The 26,224-nt window shown below is 40.7% G+C and overlaps 2 protein-coding genes across 2 annotated transcripts in view; one reads left to right on the forward strand and one right to left on the reverse strand.

The window, feature by feature from the left end:
• The first annotated feature begins 276 nt into the window (after positions 1-276).
• On the forward strand, positions 277-18,178 carry si:dkey-122a22.2. The gene is made up of 11 exons (XM_044034369.1): positions 277-413; positions 1,857-2,022; positions 2,164-2,235; positions 2,324-2,400; positions 2,896-2,996; positions 4,497-4,613; positions 5,801-5,875; positions 14,422-14,560; positions 16,741-16,823; positions 16,929-17,025; positions 17,131-18,178. Exons 1-11 carry the CDS (start codon positions 360-362, stop codon positions 17,296-17,298), a joined length of 1,149 nt encoding a protein of 382 aa, XP_043890304.1. The 5' UTR covers positions 277-359; the 3' UTR covers positions 17,299-18,178.
• zfpm2a (zinc finger protein, FOG family member 2a) overlaps positions 17,965-26,224 on the reverse strand; it is an 82,015-nt gene continuing 73,755 nt past the window's right edge. The window contains exons 5-7 of the mRNA XM_044034368.1: positions 22,762-22,968; positions 21,908-22,135; positions 17,965-21,585 (exon numbers count right to left, since the gene is read on the reverse strand). Of these exons, the coding sequence (XP_043890303.1) occupies positions 19,034-21,585; positions 21,908-22,135; positions 22,762-22,968 (2,987 nt within the window). The 3' untranslated portion in view covers positions 17,965-19,033. The remainder of the gene's footprint in view (positions 21,586-21,907; positions 22,136-22,761; positions 22,969-26,224) is intronic.

Here is a 26,224-nt window from a genome sequence, read left to right on the forward strand (position 1 = left end):
AAGTATATCATTTCGCAGTAGTTTGTATAAATATACAACAACAAAACAGTAATCATAATAGTTTTGATGTGCCACACACAAATGATATGACACTAGAAATACTAATAAAAATAGAACACCTTTTGAATCAGTTAAAAGACAAACGATATGGTACACTCGCTCCCGTGGTAGGGGATACATATATATGAAAAAACAACAACAACAAAAACCCAAAACCAATTACGTTCCAATTTGCCAAATAGGATGTTTGTCCGCTGTCGGCTTCCATACCCTGACCAGGAAGTTGCTGCAGTTCAATTCATTCCACAAACAGCTCAAGTTTGTATTGTTGCATCACCTTTAAGTCATTTAATTGCGATATGCGTCGGAGAATTGAACCTCAAGCGACAGGCAACGAACCCGCCAATAAAAAGGTAATGTTGTGTTCCCGCTCTCCAGCTGCTGATTTAACTACACGTGACAACTCTGTTAGCCAGTTTCAGGTTGCTTGAAACCAACCGTTAAAGCGTCACGTTGACTCGTGTTTTCCTCGTTCTTGTTCTGGTCTTACAGTATTGACAAGCTTTAAACAGTATCACACAGTGTTTCTCTCAGTTTTGTAGCGTGAAGCGGAGCAGAACTCCGTTTAAAAGCTGCAAAGCTAATGACTTATTTTATTATTTACAACGTAGCTAGATTAAATGTTATCACTGTCTTGTCTGATACTCTAATATGTCTTCTACTGTTCTTTGGTTAACCCAGATGATAAAAGGATATATGATTGCAGATCTTGGTACAGCTGAAACTCATACATACAGTGCCTAACACATTTATTAGACCACCTGTACTTAAAACGAGAACATCTTTCAAAAACTTGTTTACAACTAAAAATGTCATTGTTATTTATTTAGCAAATAACAAACGGAATTCACATTTTTGTACCCAAACTTGAGCCGGCTCACTGGGCTTCTTCTTTGAGAAGTCAGAAATCAAGTGTATTATTCAACCACTACTCATTTTCTGTTCAGGAATGAAAGTAAATAACTATAATTTGACATCTTAATCAATAAATAATAATAATGTGCTTTACTATATTTGCTGTTTTTTTTTGTAAAACAGTAAATTTGAAAATTCATGAATAACAATGATAAATCATGACATTTTAACTTCTTATAGAAACATAATGATTTTGATAATTAACAATGCTGTTAATTTAGGGCAGCTGTGGCATATACTGTACATTGGGTGGTGCTCTAATAAATTTGTTAAGCACTGTACATTCATACAAACATACATTGCAGTGTGAATGTATGTCCATGTGTTAAAAAACCCAAAACATAGTCAAAACAAAGAAGGGTTATTTTAAATGTTAACCAAATTTTCAATATTGTTTTAAGACCACTTGCATACCAAGTATGTCTATTTCAGTTTATGTGACATCTGTTGTGTGCTACAGTCAGAGGCAATATATTAATCAAAGTAACAACACAATAAAGTTCTAAAAAATAGGTCTAAAAATATATTTGAAATGTGCAATTGAAACAAGAGAAAATGCTGATAATTGCAATAAAGCTCTTGATTATTTCTATGCACATTTTTTGCAGGGTATGATATGACAGAGGGTGACGATCCTGGCTAACTTTACAGTTAAAAGAGAAATGTAGGAGGATTTGGCAATCAAAAAAGGCAGAGAAATATAATAATAGTAATTATACCTCTCCAACTCTATAGTTGAGGTAGGACATAAGTGTTTTACTTCTTCTCCTTCTACTTATTTTTTTGGACTGGTAATGTTTACCTTAAAGTCACTCTGGATATGTTATATGAAACATGATGTGTGACTCAAGATTCCTGTTTTTCTTCTCTATGAAAACTAGGATGCAGCGGATAAAACAACTCCCAGTAAGGCTGAAGCTAAAGGCAGATTGTCTTATACATCTGTGCTCATAAACATCGGAAAGTTTTTACTTTTAATCATTGTCATCCCTCCATTCCTCAACTATGCATCACTGCAGAGAGAGGGACAGATGCTCCTGCCCAAAGGTTTGCTTATCTTAGTATCACATAATCATTGTTCTGTTTTATTTCATACTTACCGGTAAAACAGTTTTTTAACTTCTTCAAGGCAAATGAAGAATTGTCTGTGACGTCTAATGTCTCTTTTCTTATTCATCTTGTCTTCAGATGGCCAGATTGTTGATATTAGTTTGGGTCAGAAGATGCATCTTTTGTGTAAAGGGCAAGGAAAACCAGTTGGTAATTATTATTTTGTTTATGTGTCATGAAATATATTCTGTGACCTTCTTGTGTCTGAGCTCAGTCTAACCATTGTGTTCTTGTTTAGTCATACTGGATGCTCCGACTGGAATGTCCTCAGACATTTGGTTTCATGTCCAAGAAAGTTTGGCCACACTAACAAAGGTAAGGAATATCACAGTTACTGTGTGGGTTGAAAAAATATAGATTATATAGAAATATAGATATATATATATATATGTATGCCTCTCTCTCTCAAATTTCTCTGTGGAATCATGCAGATTTTGTTATTGGCTCTTAGGGCCATGTAAGGACGGTCCTCGCAGTGGCCACATTATCTCTGTTCAACAAGCAGAAAGTCAAAGCTGACAGCCTGCCCCATGTATTTGTCTTAAATGTGACCAAAATTAGGTCACTGGCCTGTTGCAGAAGATCCTTCTGAACAACTGCATCACAATGGTTACATAAACCACTCCCCACTGCTCTGTTTCCACCTACACCTACTATTTTATCCTTCAGTGCAACGACAGCACATTTTAATGTGCCTTTTACAGGGTAAGGAAAGGACAGGGTCATCACTGAACGTTTCTTAAATGTATGTGTAGGTGCCATGGTGTTATTAAAAAAGGCTGTGGTGTCCATGTTTGTCACATTGCTCAGGTTTGTACCTATGACAGAATGGGACTGGGCTTCAGTAAGCGAGTGATGCAGAATGAAACCACAGGAACTGAGAGAGTTTGGGGGATGTCAACAACTGGACGGTGAGAATATTTCTTTTTTTTTTTTTTTAAGAGTCATTCCCAAACAAATTAAATTCAGCTTAATACTAAAGCAAGAGTCCCTGAATTTGAAACAAATGCATACCAGTAGCCAATCAATAAATAAAGGTGTCAAAAAAAACAACAAAAGCCATGTTGGTAGCTCATGCATTATTGTAATAAAAAAAAAAAAACAGTTATTTCATCTGGACCACATGGAATGATTGGCTGGGTTAGAGGGATGAAAAACAGCAATTCATATTGCTTCTCATCATCAAAAGACATTGCTGATGTAGGTCAGGGATTGTGTCACCTGTGCAAGTGTATTATACAAAGCAAATTGGCATGTACGCTTCTGACCAACATTTCAATTAAAATGGTAGCCTGAGACGAGCAGCACATCACATTTGAGAACCAGCAGATGTTGTGTTGTGGCTTGACAGATCTTTTTTATTTTTTGGATGAATACATTTTTTATTAGGTCAATAAAATGTCAACTGACCTACACCCAGTACAATTTTCTTTTGTCTGACCAGAGAGCAAAATGTCCAAAGATATTATATAAACGACTTTACTCTGTATTGAAGAAAAATCGTTAACTTTAATTAGCGGCCTGATTGTCACGTTTTTTTTCCCCCATTGGACTCTGTAGATTGACTATTTGATTAATCAATCTGTAATTTCAGTTCTACCAATAACTGCATGGAGTGAAGGATAAGCTCTAAATGTGAACATTTCATGTTTGAATCTGTCAATTATACTGTGTCAAGTAAAGAAAGAAAAGAAATATATCCTGTTGCACCACAGTACAGTCAGCACTTCTATAACAGATGAAATGTAAACAGGGAATCAATATTTCCTTGATGAAGTAGCTGTTTGGGACTGAACAGACTCATGTGTATGGACACCTCATGTATTATCGCCTGTCCTCTGCCCTGCCCTGCGTCACATGGTGTTAGTTATGTTCTGGCCTCTAACACAGTAATGCACTTGTCAAATCTTAAATACAAGGATGACCAGGTAGGATTTGCCAAAGGACGGTTACCTTGTTCACCTTGGCATCTAGCTCAGAGGCTGATTTGGCCAACCTTTTGAAATGCGAGCCGTTTCCCAGAGTTTAATAACTCAAGGACTTTGATGACTACTTGTCCTCAAGACTTTGTATTGATTTATTCACAAACCCAGGTCGCCAGATGGCTCTGGGTGGAGCTGCGACCTCTCGTATACTGATGATTCTCCGTCTGATGATACAGTATAAGTTTCCTGGTGATTGTACTGTGGTGTTATTTAGTTGAATTTGTCCTTTTAAGTTTTTTGTTTTTTTTTACATCTTAATACAGACCCTAATAAACCTGTTAATGAGCATATCAAAGATTAATGAGATGTATTCCTGTTTCTCACTGGGAGTCTTTGTTCCACCTAAGTGAAAAATAGACCACCTGGCCCAGTTTGCAAAGTGTCCTGGTTTTGGTGCATATACAGATGAATGTTATTGTCTTCCAGGATGGTGGATGATCTGCACCGACTCCTGCAGGCTGCAGGGATTTCCAAGCCCTTCATCCTGGTGGGCTCTGAGCTTGGCGCACTCAATGGCAGATTCTACAGCCACATTCACGATGTGTAAGTATTATACAAGTATGGAAAACTGAAGCTAGATCGTTGCATTTGGGTTTGTAGCCTTCATTGAGCAAACAAATGAAATTCGTGTTTGTATCATGGAAAATGTATAATGTGAAGGCACTATCGGTGAGCATTTTGATGTGGTGTTAACAGCAAGAAGGTTCTTGGTTTGAATTCTAGTTTGGTTTAGGATACTTGAAGACTGAGTTGACCTTAGGTGTGAATGTTTGTATCTGGCTGGCGATTCGTCCATGGAGTACTTTGCCCTTCCCAAACAGGGAAATGGGGTGCCTTTTTTTTCTAAAGTGCTTAAATTACTCATAAGATTGTATAGTGATAATAAAATGAGAAGCAATTCCACAAGAAAATAAGACATCCATGTTGGTAAGAACATACTTCAAATAACACATTATTAAAAATTCAGATTCAATTCTCCAGTTTTAGCATTAAGGCATAACTATGAAGGATTTGTACCCTAGTCCCCCTACCACCAACCAGCCATGCAAGCTCAGGGCTGCAGATTCAGAATCAGGAGGTCTCTTCTTGTGTCTCACATGAAACACAAATTGTTTCATGGCAATACACACTCACCCCCCTAGATAGGTGCCAGCTACAGGATCAAGGCAGCAAGAGTGTTATATTCTATGAGTGGACCAGAACTAACATTTGTTAAGCTAATAGAATCTCACCAGTCTCTTTTAAATGGACACCAAACCTTTGTTCAAATTTAAAAATTGCTGTTTTTAAAATGTCTTTATAAAATATGTAATAAAGTCTCTCTCTAGCTCAAACTTAATACTGGATATTCCAGGGTCCATTCCCTACAACCCCATAACTCAGCTGATTCAGAGACAAGGTAGTGATTAATGTGGCAGGTAGCCTGTATCAGGAATGAAAGATTTAGCATTTAATCAGGCACGATGTTGCAGATGTTAAGGGAGAAAATTAAATCGTGGTGAGTGGATGACACGTCTCAGAGTGGAAATATTGCTCCTGGAAGTGGTGTACGTGTGATTATCTGTCTGTGGGGACACAGAACAGACAAATGTACAGGACATGACAGAACGATGACTCCATCCATCTCACACTCATTAAGGTCCAGGCCAGGGGGGGTAAAGTTGACAAGGGTAGCCAATGAGTCTTGTCTCATCTGAGCGTATTTGTGTGTGCCCTCTCATTGTCCCTAGGCAAGTGACAGACCTGGTGCTGATTGATCCCCTTCCAGAGGACATTTTCGAGGAGGAGCAGTGGAAGGAGTACTGGTGAGTTTATAGGAAGATTCAGGGGGGCATATGAAGGACAGAGGTGGGGGGAATAATTAAGGGAGATGGGAGCAAAGGATGAAAGGAAAGAGGAGAGAAGATGGCAAGATGATGGAGCATAAACTAGAAAGAGATGTGAAAAATCTGATTCAAACGATTGAATAGAAGCGCTTGGAAAGGAGCGAAGAGGATGATAAGGAGTTTTGAAGGGTATAATGGAGCTGATAAAAAGCGAGTCACAGGGAGGAGAAAAATAAAAAATTAAATGTGTGAAGAAAGAGAGGATTAGGACAAGGGGCAGACAGACAGAAGAGCGACAGAGATGCTAGCATAATTCACGTATGAGGCTCCAAACCTCTGCTTTATTGGTTTTCATGGTCATAATGGCTTGATTGTCTTTGTTGGGTGGGGCTCGTTAGTGTGATTAATTGGAGGCCAAAGAAACTCATTAGCTGATTGCACTCTTTTAGCATGAAAGACACGAGTCGAGAGCGAGGGTTGTGGCTGACTGACAAAGTGTTAACACTGCTTTAAACCTCTAGATGAGATCCACGTCAAGTGGTGCTCATCGTCACATCATACATCTCATTATGCATTAATTATCATATAAGGGGGTGGGTTGTTATTAATAACTAGAGTGTCGAGGAGACCTGTTAGAAGTGTCAATTATGCAAAAGTGATCCTGTGAAATCTTATATAATATTTGAAAGCAACAACAAAGCAAATGCTCCTTGAGGATGCCCACAGTGAAAGTTCTTCCTGGCTCTTTACATCCAACCATATGATCAGAAAGACTAATTAATTAGTCAGACTAATTTTTTTTGCCAGTGTCTGATCATAGCACCTGCTTTTTCTGGCCTTTTCTCCTTTTGTTGAGGAGTTCAGCACATTGGCATGTTTTACTTGTCTCACTTTGCTTTATACTAGTAGATTGTTGCTGCCATTAACAGAGCCAGGGCTGTGTGGTAACGCACAAAGAATAGAAGAATCCCTGACTATACCATTATGACTCAACAGAAGTTTCTCTCAAAGTAGTATTTAGAATATTGGAATGAGCACATTCTTATACAGTTATGGTGACATCCTTTTGGATACATTTAGGGGTTTAACTTTGACCTTTGCATCATTTGGGCCTTTATATCTATAAGATCTCTGGGGCAGTAGATAAGAACTGTTGCTCATTTTTGGGTTCGTATACTTACTTAATTTGTTTTAGTTCTTAATGGTTTGGCACCATCTTACCTATGGAACTTCTTTTTCTTCACACCATAGATGTTTTTCATTCACATAATCCAAAAGTTTATGTAATGCGGATGGTATGTATCATTATATGTGTGTATCATCTGCACATAATATGCATTTTATATTTAACGGTCATAGCATATCATTGATAATTTAATTATTTATTTAAGATATTGAAGCAACATTGTAATTTGTGTGCACAACCGCTGTAATGCTATATCCTCCCAATATTTGAAGTAGCGATGGATGCGGTGGACCCAGTTCTGTCAAGACAAGTAGTAATAAATAATTTATTATGTAGTGATTTAGAATCACCGAGGAGTTTCAACCAGTGCAACTTGGGGTGATATTATGTGCTGTGATATGCCCATATGTGTTATGGCAGAATCAAATAATAACATTTTTAGGAGTGACTGGGTGACATTTGTTCCATAAACCAACAGTTGCTGGTCGTTAATGCAAGTAGAAGTAGAACCTGATAAGAAAAAGATCCCTGAAAATGGCCTAATTTGTACGTGACTCATAGTGGAGCGGCTGCATTTATCAGGAGTATGTGTCCAATTATCCTCTGATTAATACGCATTCATTTCACCGCATACGTGATAGTGTAGTCACAATCCAATTACTCTATGGAGAAGCTACAGAGAAATGAAATGAACCAAAGACTCTACATTTACTCTGTGTGGGGAAAAACAACAATCTTATCATCCGTGTCGGATTTCCATGCAGGAGCCAAAATAGAAACGGGGATGGGATATGATTATATGATGATGCTGAACAACAACAGGCATCCTGACATTCCTACATCCCAGTGTCATTGGCATCATTGGTGCTGGCATGCTTTTCTTCCTGTTGTCTCTCTTGAAGATACGGTTGTATTAGCTGTCAGAGGTTTTACAGTGTTTGGTGCACAAGATAAGTAATGCTGAGGGGAGAAGTGCTGCACCTGAGCAGGATTGTGAGGAGACTGTATCAGCTTTGCACTGGGACTGGAGGATTTACACATCAAAGACCTGCTCATTAACAGAGGCTCACTCCCAGAATTAGTTTGGCTACATCCTACAAAATGATTTGCCATCATCTCCTGAGACTTATATTTCCATGTGCGTTTGCACAGACATTCACTTGTGTGCGATTCGCTCCAAGGGGTCAAATTTCTTATTTGGGATTTTCTTCTGCAGACATGGTAGCATGTGTCTCATTTCCTTGCAGGCACAGATAATGCTTTCTGATGAAAAAAACCAAGCAGAGGTTCGAGCTTCAGAGATTAGGAGAAGCCCCAGTGTATATCTGGATAAATTACATTCAAAGAATTGAGAGCCAAGGCTTTGAGTCAACCTGCAATGTCAAACTCTTTGTTTGAGTAGCACAATCAGAAGAAGCTCAACACGTCTTTACTTCAGGATCAGCTATAATAATCTCTACATGATGGACCTGCTTTTATGCACGTGTTCTGTTCATATGGTGTTGAACAGCCCTGAGCCTAGGCTGTTTCTACTAGCTCTCCAGAGTCAGTCATGCTGAACAGCACGACATTCTTATGGTCCTACTGATGTGTCATGTTGGTGTCATGTTGACTCTGGGTAACCTGGGATTGTCTTTGCCAATCAAGTAGAGTGGACGTGTAGAGGATATATATTTACTGCACTGTTCTTTCTATATTGTTATAAAGACCACAGTATCTTCTGGCTTTGACTAAATTTGCTCCCCGTATACATTATAAATGTAGGTAAATGACGTCTTGAATGCTGCCCTGCTGAAGTTGCCCTTTGTTGTATTTCCACACATAAAAATAACACTGAGGGTCAAGCTTAAACTAGTAAAAACGTGTGTCTGCATACCTGTGTCCACTTTGAGAGGGTGTGTGAGACGTATTAGACTAATTCACCCCATGGGGAACATATTTGAGCAGAGGGCAAACACCGTAGGGAATGCTGGTTGATTGGCAAACTGTCTGTTTTAATGTACCATTACTGTATTTAGTGTGACTCACTCTGCGTCTCGCTTCTGTCAGTGTCAGCTGTCGGTGGTTTATTTGGTTTTCTACTATAATTCGCACTGTATGAGTTTGATGCTGAGACATTTTCGCTTTTCATTTTCGTCCGTGTAACATAAGAATTTCACGTGTGATGGTTTTATGTGACGCTTTTAAGTGGCTGCTGAAAGAGCACATGAGGAAATAAGTTTCTCATTGTGTGCCTAACATCTGCGGCTGCAGGCACGGACAGATGCCTGCTTGAGTTATGAATCCCAAAATGAAAACAACGCTCTGTCCCATTCATCATCCTACCTGTCATTAATATGCTCAGCAAGGCCTGCACACAAACACACATACACAGTTCTAATTACATAAACATTTATACAGGTGCATACTGTACAGTGTGTATGAACCACACACACACACACTCTCTCTCAAATTAAACTCACAGCTTGCTGCTGCGTGTAGCAGATAGGCATATTTTGCAGCGCTGCACACCTGGAGCCCACTCTGTATGACAGGCAGCGTATGACTGTCACTTTGACTGACGAGTGCTCCGAGTCACACTACTGCTGCATTCCCTTTGATTTATAAACCAGACAGAGTTTAATATCGAGGCCAAGGAGGAGTGACTCTCCCTTACCCACAGCATTTTGTTCAGGATAGATTTACATACATACAGTACCTGAGTCCTCCTCTCCTCTCCTCTCCTCCTCTCCTTGTACAGACCACTCAGTTCTAAGATGTATCAATTATCCTTAGATGACACACTAATTAAGTGACATTAGGTAATTTCTGAGCATTTGCTTGCTGTCTCTTTCCCTTCCATCTTGGTCAACAGTAGCAGCCAGTGATGATATATCCACATATCCACTCCCCCCTCAGAGCGCATTCCATTTTACCTTGTTCAATAACCCAGTGGAGCACATCTCTGCTCTAAAGCCCTCCAGGAATCCTCAGCAGAGATTGACAGCAATCACCCGACTATGGACTGAAAGATGGAGGGTGATGGAAAAAATAGTTAAACATAGTAAAAGTTAGGACGGCAAGAAATAAACGTATGTTTTTTTTTCTTTTTTCTTTTTTCTAAACATGGGAAAGAAGTACTTTTTTTCATCCCTGTCAGCTTTTACACAGAAATATCTCAAAGAAAAACAAAAAGTATTGTTAAAGAGATGTTAACAATGTGATGTTATAAATATAGACTGTATACCATTAATACCATTAATTATATTGTACAGCATACTTTATGCCACGATATGCCGGCCTCGGTGTAAAACCATGACTGGGGTTATAAAACACAAATTCCATATGCATTTAGTGTCATACGTGAACAAGCGCTGCTGTATTTGACCCTGCGGCCTGCAACAGTGTGTGATTCATTATGCTACTTACTGTGGCTCAGTAATGTGGCCCCCAGTGTGTCAGCCGCGTCCCTCACTCTTCTCCTGACTCAGCTGCACCCCCACCTTCTCACTAGATCCCACCCCCCCTCATCTAGAGACTCCCAGACGAATCAGGAATGCCAATTAATTGTAATTAGAACCACTGTAAGCGTAACTATTGCTGTTATGCTCCACTAATGAAGAAGGGCTGCCATGGCCCCTGTGTACTTACCCCAGTGTAATCTATAGTATTGATGCAGGCAGGAAGGCTTCAAGGAGCAGGCTGGGAATGTTGGTATCGGCTGTGGTGCAAGACTGACACCCTGTGTTCATACCAAGTATTGCTCCTCTCAATTGAAACGTTCCTGTTTAAATCAATTCAACTTACTTTTCACAATACTTTCACCTGTTTTGGTTCAAAACTAGTCCACATCTCATTTGTTTAACTCTTTGAAAAGTAATAATAGTATAATGTGTAAGAGGATCTCATTTTTCTTCATTAGCAAAATATACCATGAAGAAGAATGTTGCTCTAGTTTTTGTATAGTACTTCACACACGATGGTAAAAAGCATGACACGTTTATGAGATTGCTCTTGTGTGCTGTCGTGTGCTGTAGAGATTTTATTTGATCGGCTCTGCCTGTTTTCCGAAGGTCAGATTGAGCTTGTCTTGTTGTGAAGGTGTGTTTTACTGTTGCAAATAAAACCTGTGGAGAGAAGGACGGAAATGTCAAATAGGAACAAAGAAATCTGTTGAGTAAAGTGAATGCTGAAAACTAGAGCAGTGGGGTAAGTCTGTCACTGACAGTTTTCACCTTTCAGATTTTGTTTTTAGTACAAAAATACCGTATATTAGCTGTGGGAATGACTTTTTCTTTCCTCACAGTTGTTGCAGTTTCACATTTTCATCACATTCAAAATTATGCAGATTGTAAAATATAGTAGAATCAAATTACTGACTCTTTTATTCTTTAAGGTGTGTGTGCTTAATTAGAACAAAGTGATCCAAAAAATATATTTATATACAAACATCAGTATAAGAGATCAAACTGACTCTTTAGCCTAGGTTGGTGTACATAATCAGGAGTGGGGGCCAAAGGAGCATTATTACAGTAAAAAAGATTAAGCATTTTAAAAACCGGTATCCATTAAATCATTAAACTGAATTCTATTTTTGAGTTAAAGTTGAAGACGATTGTTAATTGTGGTTTTAACAGTTTAACAGTTATGAATTGTGAATGTACAAGAATAAATATTGAACTTTTGCTATACTGCCTTAGAAGAAAATGTCTTTTAGTGCACTAATAATTTAAACCATTTACAACCTGGGTACATTGATTGAAGATACGATTATAAAGTCATAGTCATTTTCTAGTCGAGCTTCATGTAATAGTCCATGTTAAAATGTTCTCTACTCATTGTAATAGTTGGCAGAAGCTCATGTAATAGTTCGTGTTTTGTGTGTGAGCAGGATCTCAGGTAACTGAGGCCCTGCATATGAAATGAGATGATAATGAGGAGGAGGAGGAGGCGAGCCTTATCACTACAGGGCCAAATTCCAACAGTGAATTGCGCAGTTGTAACAAAAGTAACAGAGCATCCATTCAGCCTGCACTAATCCAGATGGGAAAGTCAAACAGCAGAAAGTCCACAGCACAAACTCATTTCATCACTTTATTAATTTAGATATTGCCTCCGCGCTCCTGTGGGGAGAAAAAAAAAGAGCCCCTCTGAAATGACCAACATCGGTGAGGCGTTTTGCTCTACATGGTTCCCCCACCTCGTCTCCTCCCGTTATCTGTTTAATTCATCCCACCAATCTTGGCTGTCTTTACCCACTAAATTTCCCTTTGACACGCATGCCTTGCTTCGCATAATCCTCACTCCGAGGCAGAATTAAAAATGGAAAAAAAAAAAGAGGAGGGAATAGGACAGGTGGCTGGAGAATCCTTGAAATAATGTTCAGTGCCAGACCCAGGAATGATTTGACCAGATTTAAACTTGGGGGCAGATAGGCAGACTCCCCCCCCCTTTATTTTTGGAATCAAGGAGTATGAAAAGGGTGACAGGTGGAAAATGTGCAGAGACTGAGAAGTACCGCAAGAGTCAGGTCAAAGAGTTGATTCTAAATTGTGGTGCCAGAATGACTTCAGGGGGAAATTGTGGCAAGGAAGATGAGAATGTCAAAACATCACTCTCTGGAGGTCTGATTTGAAAAGTTTTCTCCATTTGCTGAAGACTGAAAATTACAACAGTCAAACCCCCTCCCCGCACATATCCATTATTGACCTGTAGAGACTCTTTCTTGTTCCATGAATATGGCAGATAAGTTATCTCGTGCAGCCATTTGTTGCCTTGAACCACCATTCTCTCGCTGCTTCTGTCGGCTTTATCTGACCAATCAGTGCTGACATGCTTTGCCGGAGGAGAGGTGGATATTTCGAGCCACAGTCCTTTGGGTTGCAGCAACAAATCATATCAACAATGGATTTTACACATGAAAAGTGCATGTTTATGATGGAGGTTTGACATGAGCAATGGCAAAGATGCTGCGCTGAATCCCGCCTCTTGTAAAATCTTGTACCATGACCGAAGATACTTTTAAGAGTCCATGTTCAGTATTCATACATTTTTTTTGTTTTATTTGTGTAGAATGAAAACTGATTTTGAACATATATTGTCATGTCTTAAATTAAGCATATTATGCTGACAACATGAAATTAGTTTTTCACTATTTCTGTTTAAATTTTTATAATTTCTTTTAAGACTAATGTATCAACTATTAAGAAAATTACAACCAGTTAATCAGTGGTTGATAGTTGTCAATGAGGTAGGTTAAAATGAAGTTGGGAGAAATTGCAGGTACACGGGGACATGGTGCTACTTGTCCGGCCCAGATAAGGAGTAAGACTAAAACAGAGATGAGTGTCTCCTGGTGCACGGGGGCTAATCAACACTGTGTTGGCTGAATGCAGGTGCAGGTGCAGGCTTCGCGGCACGGCAATGGCGGCTTCAGGCATGCGGTACTATTGATTGGGCTCCACAGGCTGAGACCAGCCAATTCAGAGCACCATTGAGCCGAGACCGATTGGGCCTCCTGAGTTACAAAATCCCACAGCTCTTCGTCTTTCATCTGCCAAAAAAAAGAAAAGCTACTTGTCATTCCCCAGGCAAATGTTTTCAGAGAGAAAGTTTGAAATTTTGGGTTGAAAAAGAGTCACGGTGGGCAAATAAGATATTGGAACTTGCTCAAATATCTCTGTAATCATGAAATCAACCTTGTTGTAATGACTGTGTTTATCATCTACAGTTTCATGTCTGAACAACAAGTACAGGAAAGACAACCAGTGATGGAGACGCACTAGTACATTTTATCAGTAGTTAGCAAGTGACAATGCTCCTCATGGAGCCACTTTTGGGTCTGTGGTCATTTAAACACTGTTTATGAATTTAAGGATCACGGTCTCTTTTAGCTCTGCTTCCAAAAACTAGCCGGTGGCACTTGACGGTGGAAACGCTCTGATGACGCTTTCAAAGATGTTTTTTGACAGACAAACAAAACCACTAGATGATAAACAAGGCGTTTAGAAAGCTTATTGGTCCTCAAATTCAAGCAAGTTTATTTATGTATTAGGAGCCGATGTACACTTACATTGCAGCAACATACCACATACAAAATACAACATTACCTCAATTAATAGTGATTAATGCAGTTTAAGCATAACTTAAATGAATACACTTTATACTATGAATGGTGAGTCTGCCAGTTGTGGTACACAAAGCCAAAGACAAATAAAAATATTTATTATCAGGATGCCTGCCACTATATTATATCAGTGTTGTGGTTTTAACTTGCTCTACCACCTGGTGGTTGAAAATTATGTGAAGCTTCACCGACTATTCGTTTAAATATACTGTATATCTATGTGTTTTTGTTCAGGTATGGGAAGCTGCTGCCGTCATTCCAAACCAGACAGTTTTCAGCAGCCACAGGCCTGAGTCGCATGCTGATAATCCTGGGCGCAATGGAACCAGCCGTCAATGGTGAAGGTGTCACAGAGGAGGTCGTCCAGCGCCAGGTCAGCACTATGTGCACACGCACACACACAGTCATATCACAACGAAGCATGTCTTAAAGGTTGTGACAGTGATTCTTAAACAAATGTCATCCGGAAAGTTGCATAGTAGGTCAAGAGGTAATTCATATACTGTACATAATCAGCAATCGGTGTAAAAAAAGGTGTTCTAATTGCAGAGATGGTGAAATGTTTATAGTTTAAAGACTAAAATTTGTTCTCCTAGACTGAACTTCCTTTACATAAATAACAAACATGGAAGAAAAACCAATAGTAGCACACTAGTCATTTCAATGTAAACGCATCTTTTTTGCTGTACAGCCACAGGATGGTGCTAGTGCTAGAATAATCCTGCCGCCGCCTCCTCCTCCTCAGTAGAGATATGAGTGGATTATGATTGCAGGCGCATTTGTCTTCATATTGTCAGAGACTGTGAATTTGGCATGATATGACACCAGACATCCTTTTTTAAATAAATGAAAATTGAACTCATTTCTGGGGCTGACATGACGCCCGCAAACGCACTGCGTCTTTGGGTGCCTTCTATATTGTTAAACTCAACCTTTTGACAGGCCATACAGTCTGTGAGGAAACGGCTGTTAATATAAGCTACAAGGTCTTTGCTGTGTATTGCAAATTGGGTTTTTTTTCCCTGCTCTGATCTGCTGTGAATCTCTTTAAAAGTAGCATATGGTTGTGGCACGTGTGTCTGTCTTAAAGGCCTGTAGTCATTTTTTTTCCCCCTTGCAATGGAAAAGCATCCCAGGCAGAAATAGAGTAATTGACTGTGGTGATGAACAACAGCCAATATCTTAGGGGAACATGAGGTGGTGCTCTCTGTAGAATGACATTTTATTTTAGCATCAACGTGAAGGTTCCAAACATTCATGTAGGGTCCATTAGGGACACACACACAAAGAGAGATTATTGCAGGGAAGCTCATTTTATGGCCGTCTATTACATAGAAGCCACAAAATCCTCCTATACTTTCTTTTGTCTCTTAATTTAGAGAAACAAGTCACACTCAAGTGGCACTCTGTGAGTGCTTAGTGACATCCATTTAGTCTTCAATGTTTTTCCACAGCTGTCTTCATGATGCAATGACGCCTGCATCCGCGAGAATGTGAACACTTCGTTAAGACGCCTTGTTCTCTGCTGCCAGCCACCCACGATTTGATGGCAGTAGTGATGAGGGACCTATTTCAGCTTTTCAAGTATTACAGTTGTTGCCAAGGAGATAAGGACATCATTGTGCTTGAATTCTCCAAGGACAGAGAAAGGTTTTGTAGACAGGCTAGTGAAGGTTACAATGTGTACACACACACACACACACACACACACACACACACACACACACACACACACACACACACACAGACACACAAATGCTCACTGAACTCAATAGAGCATGCAGTCCATTTCTCAAGGGCATGTTCTGTAACCACTGCTTAATTGAACTGGAGCAGAATTGTTTGCCGCTATGTTACCAGCACCAAAGCTATTTGGTCCTCACAGTTAAAGGGGTCTTCTCCTCAATATGAAAATTCACATCTATGCTGGTAGCTTGGTGAACTGGACGTGCCCCGAGCTAAAGAATCAGGGAACTGACGCTGAGATTTCACTGATGTGATAAAAGTGGTTGAAATCTTTTTTCTTCTGCAACAGTCACTGCAATCATTGTCTTGGTTTAGCGATGCTATTTTGCATTTTTCCCCAATTTCCATAAGCAAGGAAGTTTAGTGAAGTGCACCTAATTTAGTAGTACACAGAGTTCTCTGGCAGTGTCTGTACTATCAACCGTGACATGGATCACTTTCCATCAGTGTACAATAATATTAATGGTAATAATAATAATAATAATAATAATAATAATAACAATAATAATAATAATTCATTTCATTTATAAAGCACTTTAAAAGCACATATAATACATATGATTACCTAAAAAGAAATGTCTTCAGTCCTGTATGACACACATCAGGTATATTGCATTGGTAAAACTTTTATATTGGATGTGTTTTACACATGTATCCAAGCCAATGTATTGCTCATTCTGCTTTGTTTTGGTTTTACCTGTAAAGCTTCTTTCGTGTCTTGTCTGCCTTCACTTGAATGAAAGAGTTTTATATATTTGGTAACTGATCAGTCTTCTGTCTCTCTCTCTCTCTCTCTCTCTCCCATAGAAATACCTACTAAGTAACCCTGCCCATCAAAGCAGTGCAGTGGAGGAGCACTACTTTCTGAATGAAAGTGCAGCTCAAGTAAGGTATGACAATTTTGTTCAGTTCTGCTACTTTAATGTGGAAATTGAAAGTCAGAATAAGTGGGGAAACATGTGTATTCCTGTGTTTTCATTTTTTATGTCATGAAGGGACATCACAAAGTTTAAGCCGCTCTCCAGCCGGGTGTCAGTGAGTGTGATCACTGGCGATCACTTTGACAAGCAAATACCAGAGCACCTAAACCAGGTTAGGTTGTTGACAACTCCCAAGTCTTGCACAGTGACTGAACAATATGGTGATAACTGTTGTGTGTAAAAACCCCCATATTAAATAATATTTCCCCCGCACCAGATGGTAGCTAAGCTTCAAAAGAAGTTTCTGGAGGAGTCCTATCCATCAGCCAATCACATTCACATTAAAGGAGCAGACCGACGAATGATCTACAAGAAGCCATCTGCCATCATCCAGCACCTGCGGAGGATAGTGAACCAGCAACAAGCCAAAGAGCAGAGCCAGTGACCCAAAATGTAACTATAACTCAGACCTGGACAAGAGAGTAGTTGAATATGTTTTAAATATTCAATAAAAAAAAAAAAAAGAATGATATCTTTCCCTGATAGAATCTGTAGATGTTGTCTAGATGTCTGCTAAGGTTCTCCAGGGAGTCCATTTTAGAACATATTTTTTGCACTGCTTTTTCTCATTGGAAGCTTTTTAATTGAAGATAGCTGAAGGGAATTTGGTGTGATGAAATACTTGCCGTGGAATATTCAGAAAATCTAATCTTTCACATTGTTATTCCAGTCTCTTTACCTGATTGGCCAGTGCCAAAAATTAATGCATTACTCCATATCAATCTAAAGGCCACACATTTCACTGCACAACCTGATTCTTTTTTATCTCATCCGCTTCTGTCTCAATGCTCTGCCATGTTATATAGCCCCAGGCAACGGTACATTGAGTTCCTCTGTCTGCTGCATCAGCTTCATTATTTGATATATGCATATAACTGAGTTACATTACTATCAGACACAAAGCCCTATTTTTAATTGTATAAATTACAAACAGACAAATAGGGCTAGCAAACCTAATGTTGCATCTTTGTTAACAAATCTTGATGTGGCTTTGTGTCTGTTTTTAACTGGAAGACGTGCACTGTGTGAAAGAAAGGCCAGACGACATTGGTTTATCCTGAGGATTTAAGTTTAATTATGACACCACATCAAAATAAAAATTTCCAACAGATCTGGAATTTAATTCCATCCATATACATGCATAGCAACAACGTTTTAAGAAACATTTTCTCCCATAATCAGGACATTGGAATGATCATTTTACATCAGTATCCCCACTGACCTCCCACCCTTCTTGTTCATCAGCAATAAACGTAATTCTTGTACAGTTTCTTTTTTTTCCCTCTGGGGTTACAAATAATTATATGCACAGTCCCCATTTCATAATACTGCTTTCAGTAATGTTCCCCCATTTACAAAGTATTGCATTGAGAGCAAATTGCAAAAAGGGAGACCAAAGTGTATCATCAAACAGAAATACGAGTACTATACAAGAATGCTGCCATCCTCATGAAAACATCCACATCTGAGTTGAAGAAAAGAGACAGGGACAAACAGCCACAAATGTTTGCAAAGCCATGTGTATATGCCAAAATGCAAGATGCAGGGTTGTGCCTGGTCATTACACCCAAATGGTGCTTTTTAAGGCTAACAAGTCATTAGTAGCAATCTGCAAGTGACATTTTGGAGATATACAGAAACTGGTACAGCAAATAAGAATACACAAGTGCCTCAGTAGCTATTTTTGTGTCTAAAATGCATCTCATTTTTGTATTGTCTATTGTTTCATTGAGCCTACATTACAGTGTAAACAATATGTGTGCTACACAAGAATGACTATACAATAACATTACAAACAACTCTGATATAAATTTCATTTTGAATTTAAATTAAGATCACTACTCCTATTAATACTGATTGTAAAATAAATTAATGTGAAAGTGGCACCAATATTATTCTTGATTCATTTTTCTTTTCTTTTTAACCAATGGTTTTGCATTTTTAGTGTTAAAATGATGAAAGAAGAAGCTTCTCTTGATTGTCCACAAGCAGCATTTAGCACTGCGTGATGCACTATTCCAGACACAACAGTGTACCAAAACAAAGGAGAAAAAAGGGTTAAAAGTTTTGGGGGGAAAAGGTGTAGGAAGGAGAAGAAGAACATGTATTATTCTTCTAACTTATTTTACATGCTCTGCGGCATGTGATGAACAGTAAAACTTCTTATGGGTAATAAAGTTTGACAGGTTGTTGAACTGGATATCACAGAGGCGGCAGTACTTGCCACTTCCAGAACCGTTAACGCCTTTATTGGCCGTAGGGACTGCCTCCTCATTTGGGGACTTGGAAGAAGGTGACATGTTCTCATTGGAATCGGCCTGGTTGTCGGTGGCCCACGTAGGTGAGGAATTAGGGGGCTGGCTGTCTGGCTGTGGCTGGTTCTCCTGCTGTGGTTGAGCTGTGCCTGAACGCTCCTCTGGCTTGTGCCCCCCATTGACAATTACCATTCCCCTGTTTTTGGGCAGTAGGGGAAGGGGGTCCTTGCCAGGGTGAGGGCACCCATTAGCAGCAGGCTGCTGGGACTGCTCTCTGGTTGTTCCTGTTTCTCCTCCTCCTCCACCTGCTCCTCCCCCATTAGTGCTCTGCTCTTGTTCGCTGGCCTCTCCCTGCATCACTGGTCCCCCAGTCACATAATCGGTCGGCTTTATCCCAAAATACGGCGATATTTGCTCAGGACCTTTCACCTTCTTTATTGCTCCGGGATAAAGGCAGTGGGGCAGAAACATATTCTTGTTCTCATCTTTTGATGGGATGAGCTGGGGCTCAGCGAAAGGCTTGAGTGCCGGCACAGGCCCCAGGTGAGGGGGGAACATGCCTCCATTCTGCACCATAACCTTCCCGTTGCCATTCTTCTCACATTTGCCGGGGCTCTTATCATAGCCATCATCAGGGTTGTTATTACCTCCATTTTTTACATCTGGATAGATGGTTGGTTCCAGGCTGCCAGTCTCACTGTGTTGTTGTGGCTGTTGTTGCTGCTGTGCAGCAGCAGCGGTGGCAGTGGCAGTGGCTGTTGCAGGGCAAAAGTTCTGTTTGTGCGCCAGGTAGTTCTCCACTTTGTTAAAACTTATCTTGCACACTGCACACTCATGATAGTCCAACAGTCTTTTAGGAGAGCTACACGTCTTGTCAGATACTGGCGAACACTTTTTGCTGAGATCAATGGGAGCGTCCAGCTCCTGTTGCTCCACAGTATTGCATTTGGGAGCCAGAACTGGTTTAGTGACAGTTAGTGAAGCCTCCAGGTGTTTGGGTACCATACCTGGGAAGATGTCACAGCGGGGGTGGATGCGTTCTGCCAGGCTCTCCACAGATTCCTGGGATGTACACGGATTTATAGGTGGAACTCCAAGAAAACCCGACTGACCCAAAGGGTTCCTCTGGTGGTCCTGGTCAGGGAGACACATCTCATACATCTTTCTGCGCTTGCGGGTCCTCATAGTTCTCTGCATGGATGGCACCTTGTTGTTGGACATGCGTTTCATGGGTGGATCGTGACGAGTGGCACAGTAGTACTGCTTGTGGACCATGAAGGTCTCATGACGACTGAAGGTGATATTGCAGGCTTCACATGTTGTCTTGTTTGGATCGTTGTCACTTTCCACCAAGCCTGTACTGGGGCTTTTACCCTCCATCTGCTTTCCATTCAGCCTCTCCTCAGCCCCAGTTGGGGTAGAGACCTTCACCTGTCCGGGTAGATCCTTATCAGGGCCTTTAGCTCCAGGATTGATCATGTCCAACACACTGGAGTTCAGACAGGCTGACTGCACGAGGTGGCTGTCGGCCTCTGTTGGATGGCAGCTGGCCAACATGCTAACAGAACTGTGACCACTGTTGGGGCTCACTGCCTCAGGAACCTTATCTGAGAGAGCAGAAAAGTCGGGAGACTTTGCCATATGCTGCCAACGGCTATTACAGTAGTGCTTTTTGTGGACCAAATAGTTGTCCAGGTTGCTGAAAGTGATATTGCATTCAAAACAGGTGGCCCCTTTGGGCATAAGAGGACTGTAGATGACAGGAGGGTAGCTGTTCCCTCCATGGCGCAGCCTCCGGTGAACTAGTTCTGACATCTTAGCCAGAATCTCAGAAGCCTGCGGGACTACTGAAATGTCTTGGGAGAAAGCAAACTGAGACAAGAAGGGGCCCATGGGAAATGTAGGCATGTTATGCTGCACAGGGGAGGAGGCCAGTCGGGGGCTGGAGGGCTCAGACTTGATCCTTGTGTAAGAGAAACTGGCTTTACTGCCTGGGTGTGCCTCTCCCTTCTGAACAGACAACATGGGCTTCTTCTCAGCCTTGTCAGCCTCTCCGTCTGTGTTGGGCTCCTTGTTGAGGGCCCCTTTGGGACTTCCCAACAGAGCATCCTTCCTGTTGGCCAGCTCAGTGCGGGCCTGCTGCTGCTGCTGCTGGAGGCTTTCCTCAGCCCCCCTGGGGGAATGCTCACTGCCGTCGCCTTCCCTGTGAAGTTTGCTGCCGTGCCCATGTAAGTCCTGATGCTGTAAGAGTTCCCTGTGGCTCTGGAAGCTGATATGGCAGTGATTGCATCTGAAGGCCGCCTGTGACAGGTGAGACATGATGTGATGCTGGAATGTAATAAGAGAATCTGCCGTGTAGTTACAGATTGTGCATTTCAAGCTGGTGCCAGGAGGGAGGCTCTCTTCCATTTTGACACCTGTGAAGGAGATAAAAGGGAGAAATGCTCAGAATCTCGCCTCCCACTTCTCCTTTACAGTTAACTGTGGAACCCATCAAACACTCATGCATTATGCCAAGCTTATTCCCATCCACTTGGTGTTTTTTTTGCTCAAGGATAAACTGTCAGCTATCATAGCTGACGGCAGGATGAGTATATTTGAAAAGAAATTAAATGACTTGTCATTTTTATGTTTTTTTCATGCCGCCTTTTAAAGAAGCTAAAATAAAACAATTCAAATATGTTGTCGTAAAAGTCTGTGCTCTGCACAAACTCTTTAATACACAATAGTGTCACTCACCACTGTGTGCGGTGCTCAAGTGGATTTCCAGGGCCCTTGCTCCAGAGAAGCTCTTGTTGCACTGTGGGAAGGGGCAGGTACTGGATGTCTGGTGGGGTCCAGTGTCGTTCTCCTCCACTATCGTCTCTGGCTCCCTCTGTCGCCCACTGCAATAGTACATCAGGTGGGCCTGCAGGTTCCTCTCATTCCGAAACCAGATTCCACATGCCTTGCAAGGAAAGATGTCCTCTGGAGGGAGGGAGACGGAAAGGAACAAAGGGGACATGATATAAGGATACGAATGCTAATTTCATATTCAAAAGTAAAGAGATAAAGAGTTTGCACATATGCATATGCACATACTCCTCCTCAATACTTCTACATTTCTGACTCTCAAAGCCTGTGTTAAAAGGCTTTTCCACCAAATCTTCAGCGGCTGCATATCGCTGCGTTGCCTCCACAAGGTTGGTGCCCTTTCTCAAGGGCAAACAAGAACACTGGACCATCTGCCTACAGAAGCCTCCCTGTTGAGCTGAACCCAGATAGCCCTCGCTAAGTAAACAAACACACTATTTGCATGAGGCATGTATTTTGCAATTAACACATTAGTTTGAGCCTCGGTGTGTTTGTGAACCCAAAACTTGAAGGACGATGGCTCTTATCTCTGGTGCAGAGACTCATCTGGGTTAATCTAAGCCCGGTGGAGACGACGTTCCTTGTTAAGCAGGTGACTGAGTGCATGCTGTCGACTGGTGCAAGTGAGACAGAGAGGGAGGAAGAGCAAGTGCATGTGTGTGTTATTGTGCGTGTCTAAACAACGGCACATCTTGATCCAGCTCCCGTGTTTGTGTGTGTGTGCTTTCACGGACACTCACTGTTGACGATGGCAGTGGGCAGGATGGAGGCCATTGCGGCCTGCTGCGGCAGGAGCTGGATGCTGTCCAGCAGCCTGGCTGGGTACATGCCCTCACTCAGAGACATGTGGTTCACTGGCTGCAGACGCGAGTCAAAGTCCACCGCAAACGCCACCAGCTCCTCGCCCTCCATCATGTTCTTGGTGGTGGTACACCACAGTTGGCCACCTGGACAAAACAGAGATACAGGAGACATTTAAAAGGTTGCTGAGTGAGAAGAGAAAGGTACACTGCACACACACACACGAGTAAGTGTAGTCTAAAATGATGAAAGCTTTTTGTACATCTCTTTCAGTGCAGTGTTGCATAACAGAATGCAGTAAAAACAAGATAATGGGTTGGACATGGTGAGAAAAATGTAAGGCTCCAAAATACTGCATTGCTCCGAATAAAAAAAAAAACGTATTAGTATTTTTTCTGTCTAAAGTCGTAAGTAAATAAACGATGAGAAGTACAGTCCCACTGCACTTATTTTTCAGATTTTTCCTGCTACTCTGGTACAAGGAAGGCACATAGAAAGTATATTGTGGTTTTGACAGCATGGACACATTTCTTTCAAATTAATGTTACTTGTGTTTGACAGATTCACATAGTTTATCTTTATGTAGTTGCATAGAAAGCTGTTCACATTGACGTTCCCAAAAATGTCAAAAGACGAATGTATAAAGCTAACATATATATGTATGTATATATATATGTGTATATATATATATATGTATGTATATATATGTATGTGTATATATATATATACATATATATACATACACATATATACATACATATATATATATATATATATACATATATATATACATATACATATACATATATATATATATATATATATATATATATATATATATATATATATATATATATGTATACATAGCATGTGTGAAAAGCATCTTTTTAATTTCGTTGAACCTCCAAAAGGTAATCGTCTTTTTAGGCCACTGATGGTCATATCTAGAAGTATGTCAAACCTCGGTCGGGGTAAGCGGTAGCCTACAGTGCTGTTGTCAGCGACAACACAGAGACAGGTCCTCCATATTATTAGATTGTTGTGTTTTGGGATTAAGCGTTCCTCTGAAATCTTCTGAACATATTCATTAAGTCAGAGGAGGAGGGTGGGTGGCAGGAGGAAGGAAGGAAGGGGGTGGAGGGAGAGAGTGAAGGTTTTAGCTTAGATAATATTTATCTCGGCACATGACGGGCTTTTCAGCTGCACTTCATTTTCCATTGAAGAGATTAAAGTTTTTAATATGACTATTTACAGAAATCTGGCTGGGGAGATAACAACAAACTATGATACACTCCCGCTAAATGGCAGAATTAGGACATTGTTTCTGAAAGAAAGCTGGACAATTAATTAAAGCACACTGTTAGCTTTCAAAGATGTGCAAACATACCGACAGAGTGTCAGGCTGAGAGGGACATGTGATTTGAGCTCTGGCTGATGCGGAATAAAGAGAGTCCTCAGCAGAGGTGAGGAAACTGCGGGGCGAAGCTAGAAAGCCCGTCTCCTTCACATGTGGAACACTGATTATTCGTGTTTACACAAAACCCATGAATCACCTATTTTAAAACGGCCCTGTAGACACAGTGAAGATGCTCAAGTGGAGCTCTGTATGAAAACAGCTCCTTTATTGAAAATAGAGTGCACACACTACCACAGCATGTATTATATAAATCACTGTAAAGAATGAGATGCCCAATTATTTCAATTTAAAACTGAATAGTTCAGATTTCACATCACGTGTTTGATTAAAACCTTTCTGTCCCTTCCTATCTGTTAGTGACACACTTACAATTAGACCAGTACAAATGTGTCGAAGGAGAAAAATGGCATTAGAATATACTATCTTTTAAAGTCTTACTTGTGTGCACACTTGCTTCCCATGAATTTATATATATATATATCTTTGCCTGTGTGTGTGTGTGTGTGTGTGTGTGTGTGTGTGTGTGCACATGCGCCTGCTCGAGAGTGTGCATGTTAGCACCACTTTAAAGAGCAGCTCCTATCTGTCGGCCAATCTGCTGTGACGAGACGCACACTTCAGACCGCTCCACTTCATCGTTTTGATTCTGTCATACCACACACTGCCTGGAGAGGCCCTTTGAATTTTTATCTCCTAATTAAAATAACAAAACTCCCCTCCACTGTCTGCCCAAGTTACCATCAAGGTAGATACAAACTGCCACTGACAATGGCAGGGAATGTATCGCTGCCATTGCCACAAAAGTTTCTCTCTCCCCTTGTATGAATCCCTCAGTTCAGATGCACTTGACTTACAAAGAGAATTAAGAAGTATGCTCTGACGCACGGATAACAATCGGTGTTTTTTTGGATCAATGCAAAATCAAAGATGTGTCTGCAGTTGAAATGAAGTAGATTATGTGGAGTGTGATGGAAATGTTTTACTGCGGTTTTCTGACAGCAGAATATGAATTCCGATTGCAGCCCTTCAGCCAAGAATGCTACAGATCCATCTGGTGTGTGTGAGAATGCTGGAAGTGAGTTTAAGGACTGCATGTCCCAGTTTTACTGAGCCACACAAAACACTGAGGCAGCACTCTCCGTGTTACAGTCACTCAACCAAGACAAGGTAGCATGTGCTCCGGCTGCAGGATTAGGGTTTAAACTACACTTAAATTGTCATCTGTATTCAAAAAAAACAAAACACTCTGATCCATCACATGTTCCTGCTTCAATTTAGAGTTTTGATCAGTAGTTCACATTTTAAAAGTCAATAGAGAATCAACAATGGACATAAACGAGTGTGATTAACACTGCAAATGTAACATTTGCATAAAAACCAAAGCAAACGCACATATGTTTACCTACAGTACATCTGTGCACTGAGGCGTGCGTACAAAATAGTGTGTCGTATCATTTTCATGCTCATTAAAACGCAAAAGCAGAGCACGATGGCATCAGGTGGACTACAGACAAAAACAATGTTCCATGAAGGAGATCTTTTCAAAAATATTTGTCATGGCTGTTTCCCTTTCGACAGCAGGTGAATTAAGTCACTGAGAAACAGGTGATTTGTCTAAGAGAAAGGCATGAGCTGTATGAACGAGGCAAAGGGCTGTGGTGGTGATTCAGGAGGTCATGAGCAAGAGCAAAAGACCAAAAGTGAAAGTGGAGAAACTGGGGAAATGGCAGGGAAAAGTGGAGCTTGTGATTTGCACTTGTTTGCCTCCTAACTGTCTGCAGTGAGCTGCCTTTGTGCAGTGGCCAATGCAGTTGGAATGAAGGCTATTGTCTAAATCCTCCTGCAGAGCACCTGATAAAAGAATAAAGAACTATGACATATTCTAAAAACAATAGAGGAATTAAGGGGAGACAATAGGCCAGCTGCCTCATTAAAACAATCAAAAATGGCATCCTGTACGTAGTCCAGATAATTAAAAACCACTG

This window comes from Solea senegalensis, linkage group LG9 (assembly GCF_019176455.1).
Source record: "Solea senegalensis isolate Sse05_10M linkage group LG9, IFAPA_SoseM_1, whole genome shotgun sequence".
NCBI classification, from domain to species: domain Eukaryota; kingdom Metazoa; phylum Chordata; class Actinopteri; order Pleuronectiformes; family Soleidae; genus Solea; species Solea senegalensis.

Coding starts and splice junctions, on each gene's coding strand:
- si:dkey-122a22.2 (XM_044034369.1), top strand. CDS start 360: ATGCGTCGGAGAATTGAACCTCAAGCGACAGGCAACGAACCCGCCAAT. Junction 16,824..16,928: donor GAAAGTGCAGCTCAAGTAAG/GTATGACAATTT, acceptor TATGTCATGAAG/GGACATCACAAAGTTTAAGC. Junction 17,026..17,130: donor TACCAGAGCACCTAAACCAG/GTTAGGTTGTTG, acceptor CCCCCGCACCAG/ATGGTAGCTAAGCTTCAAAA.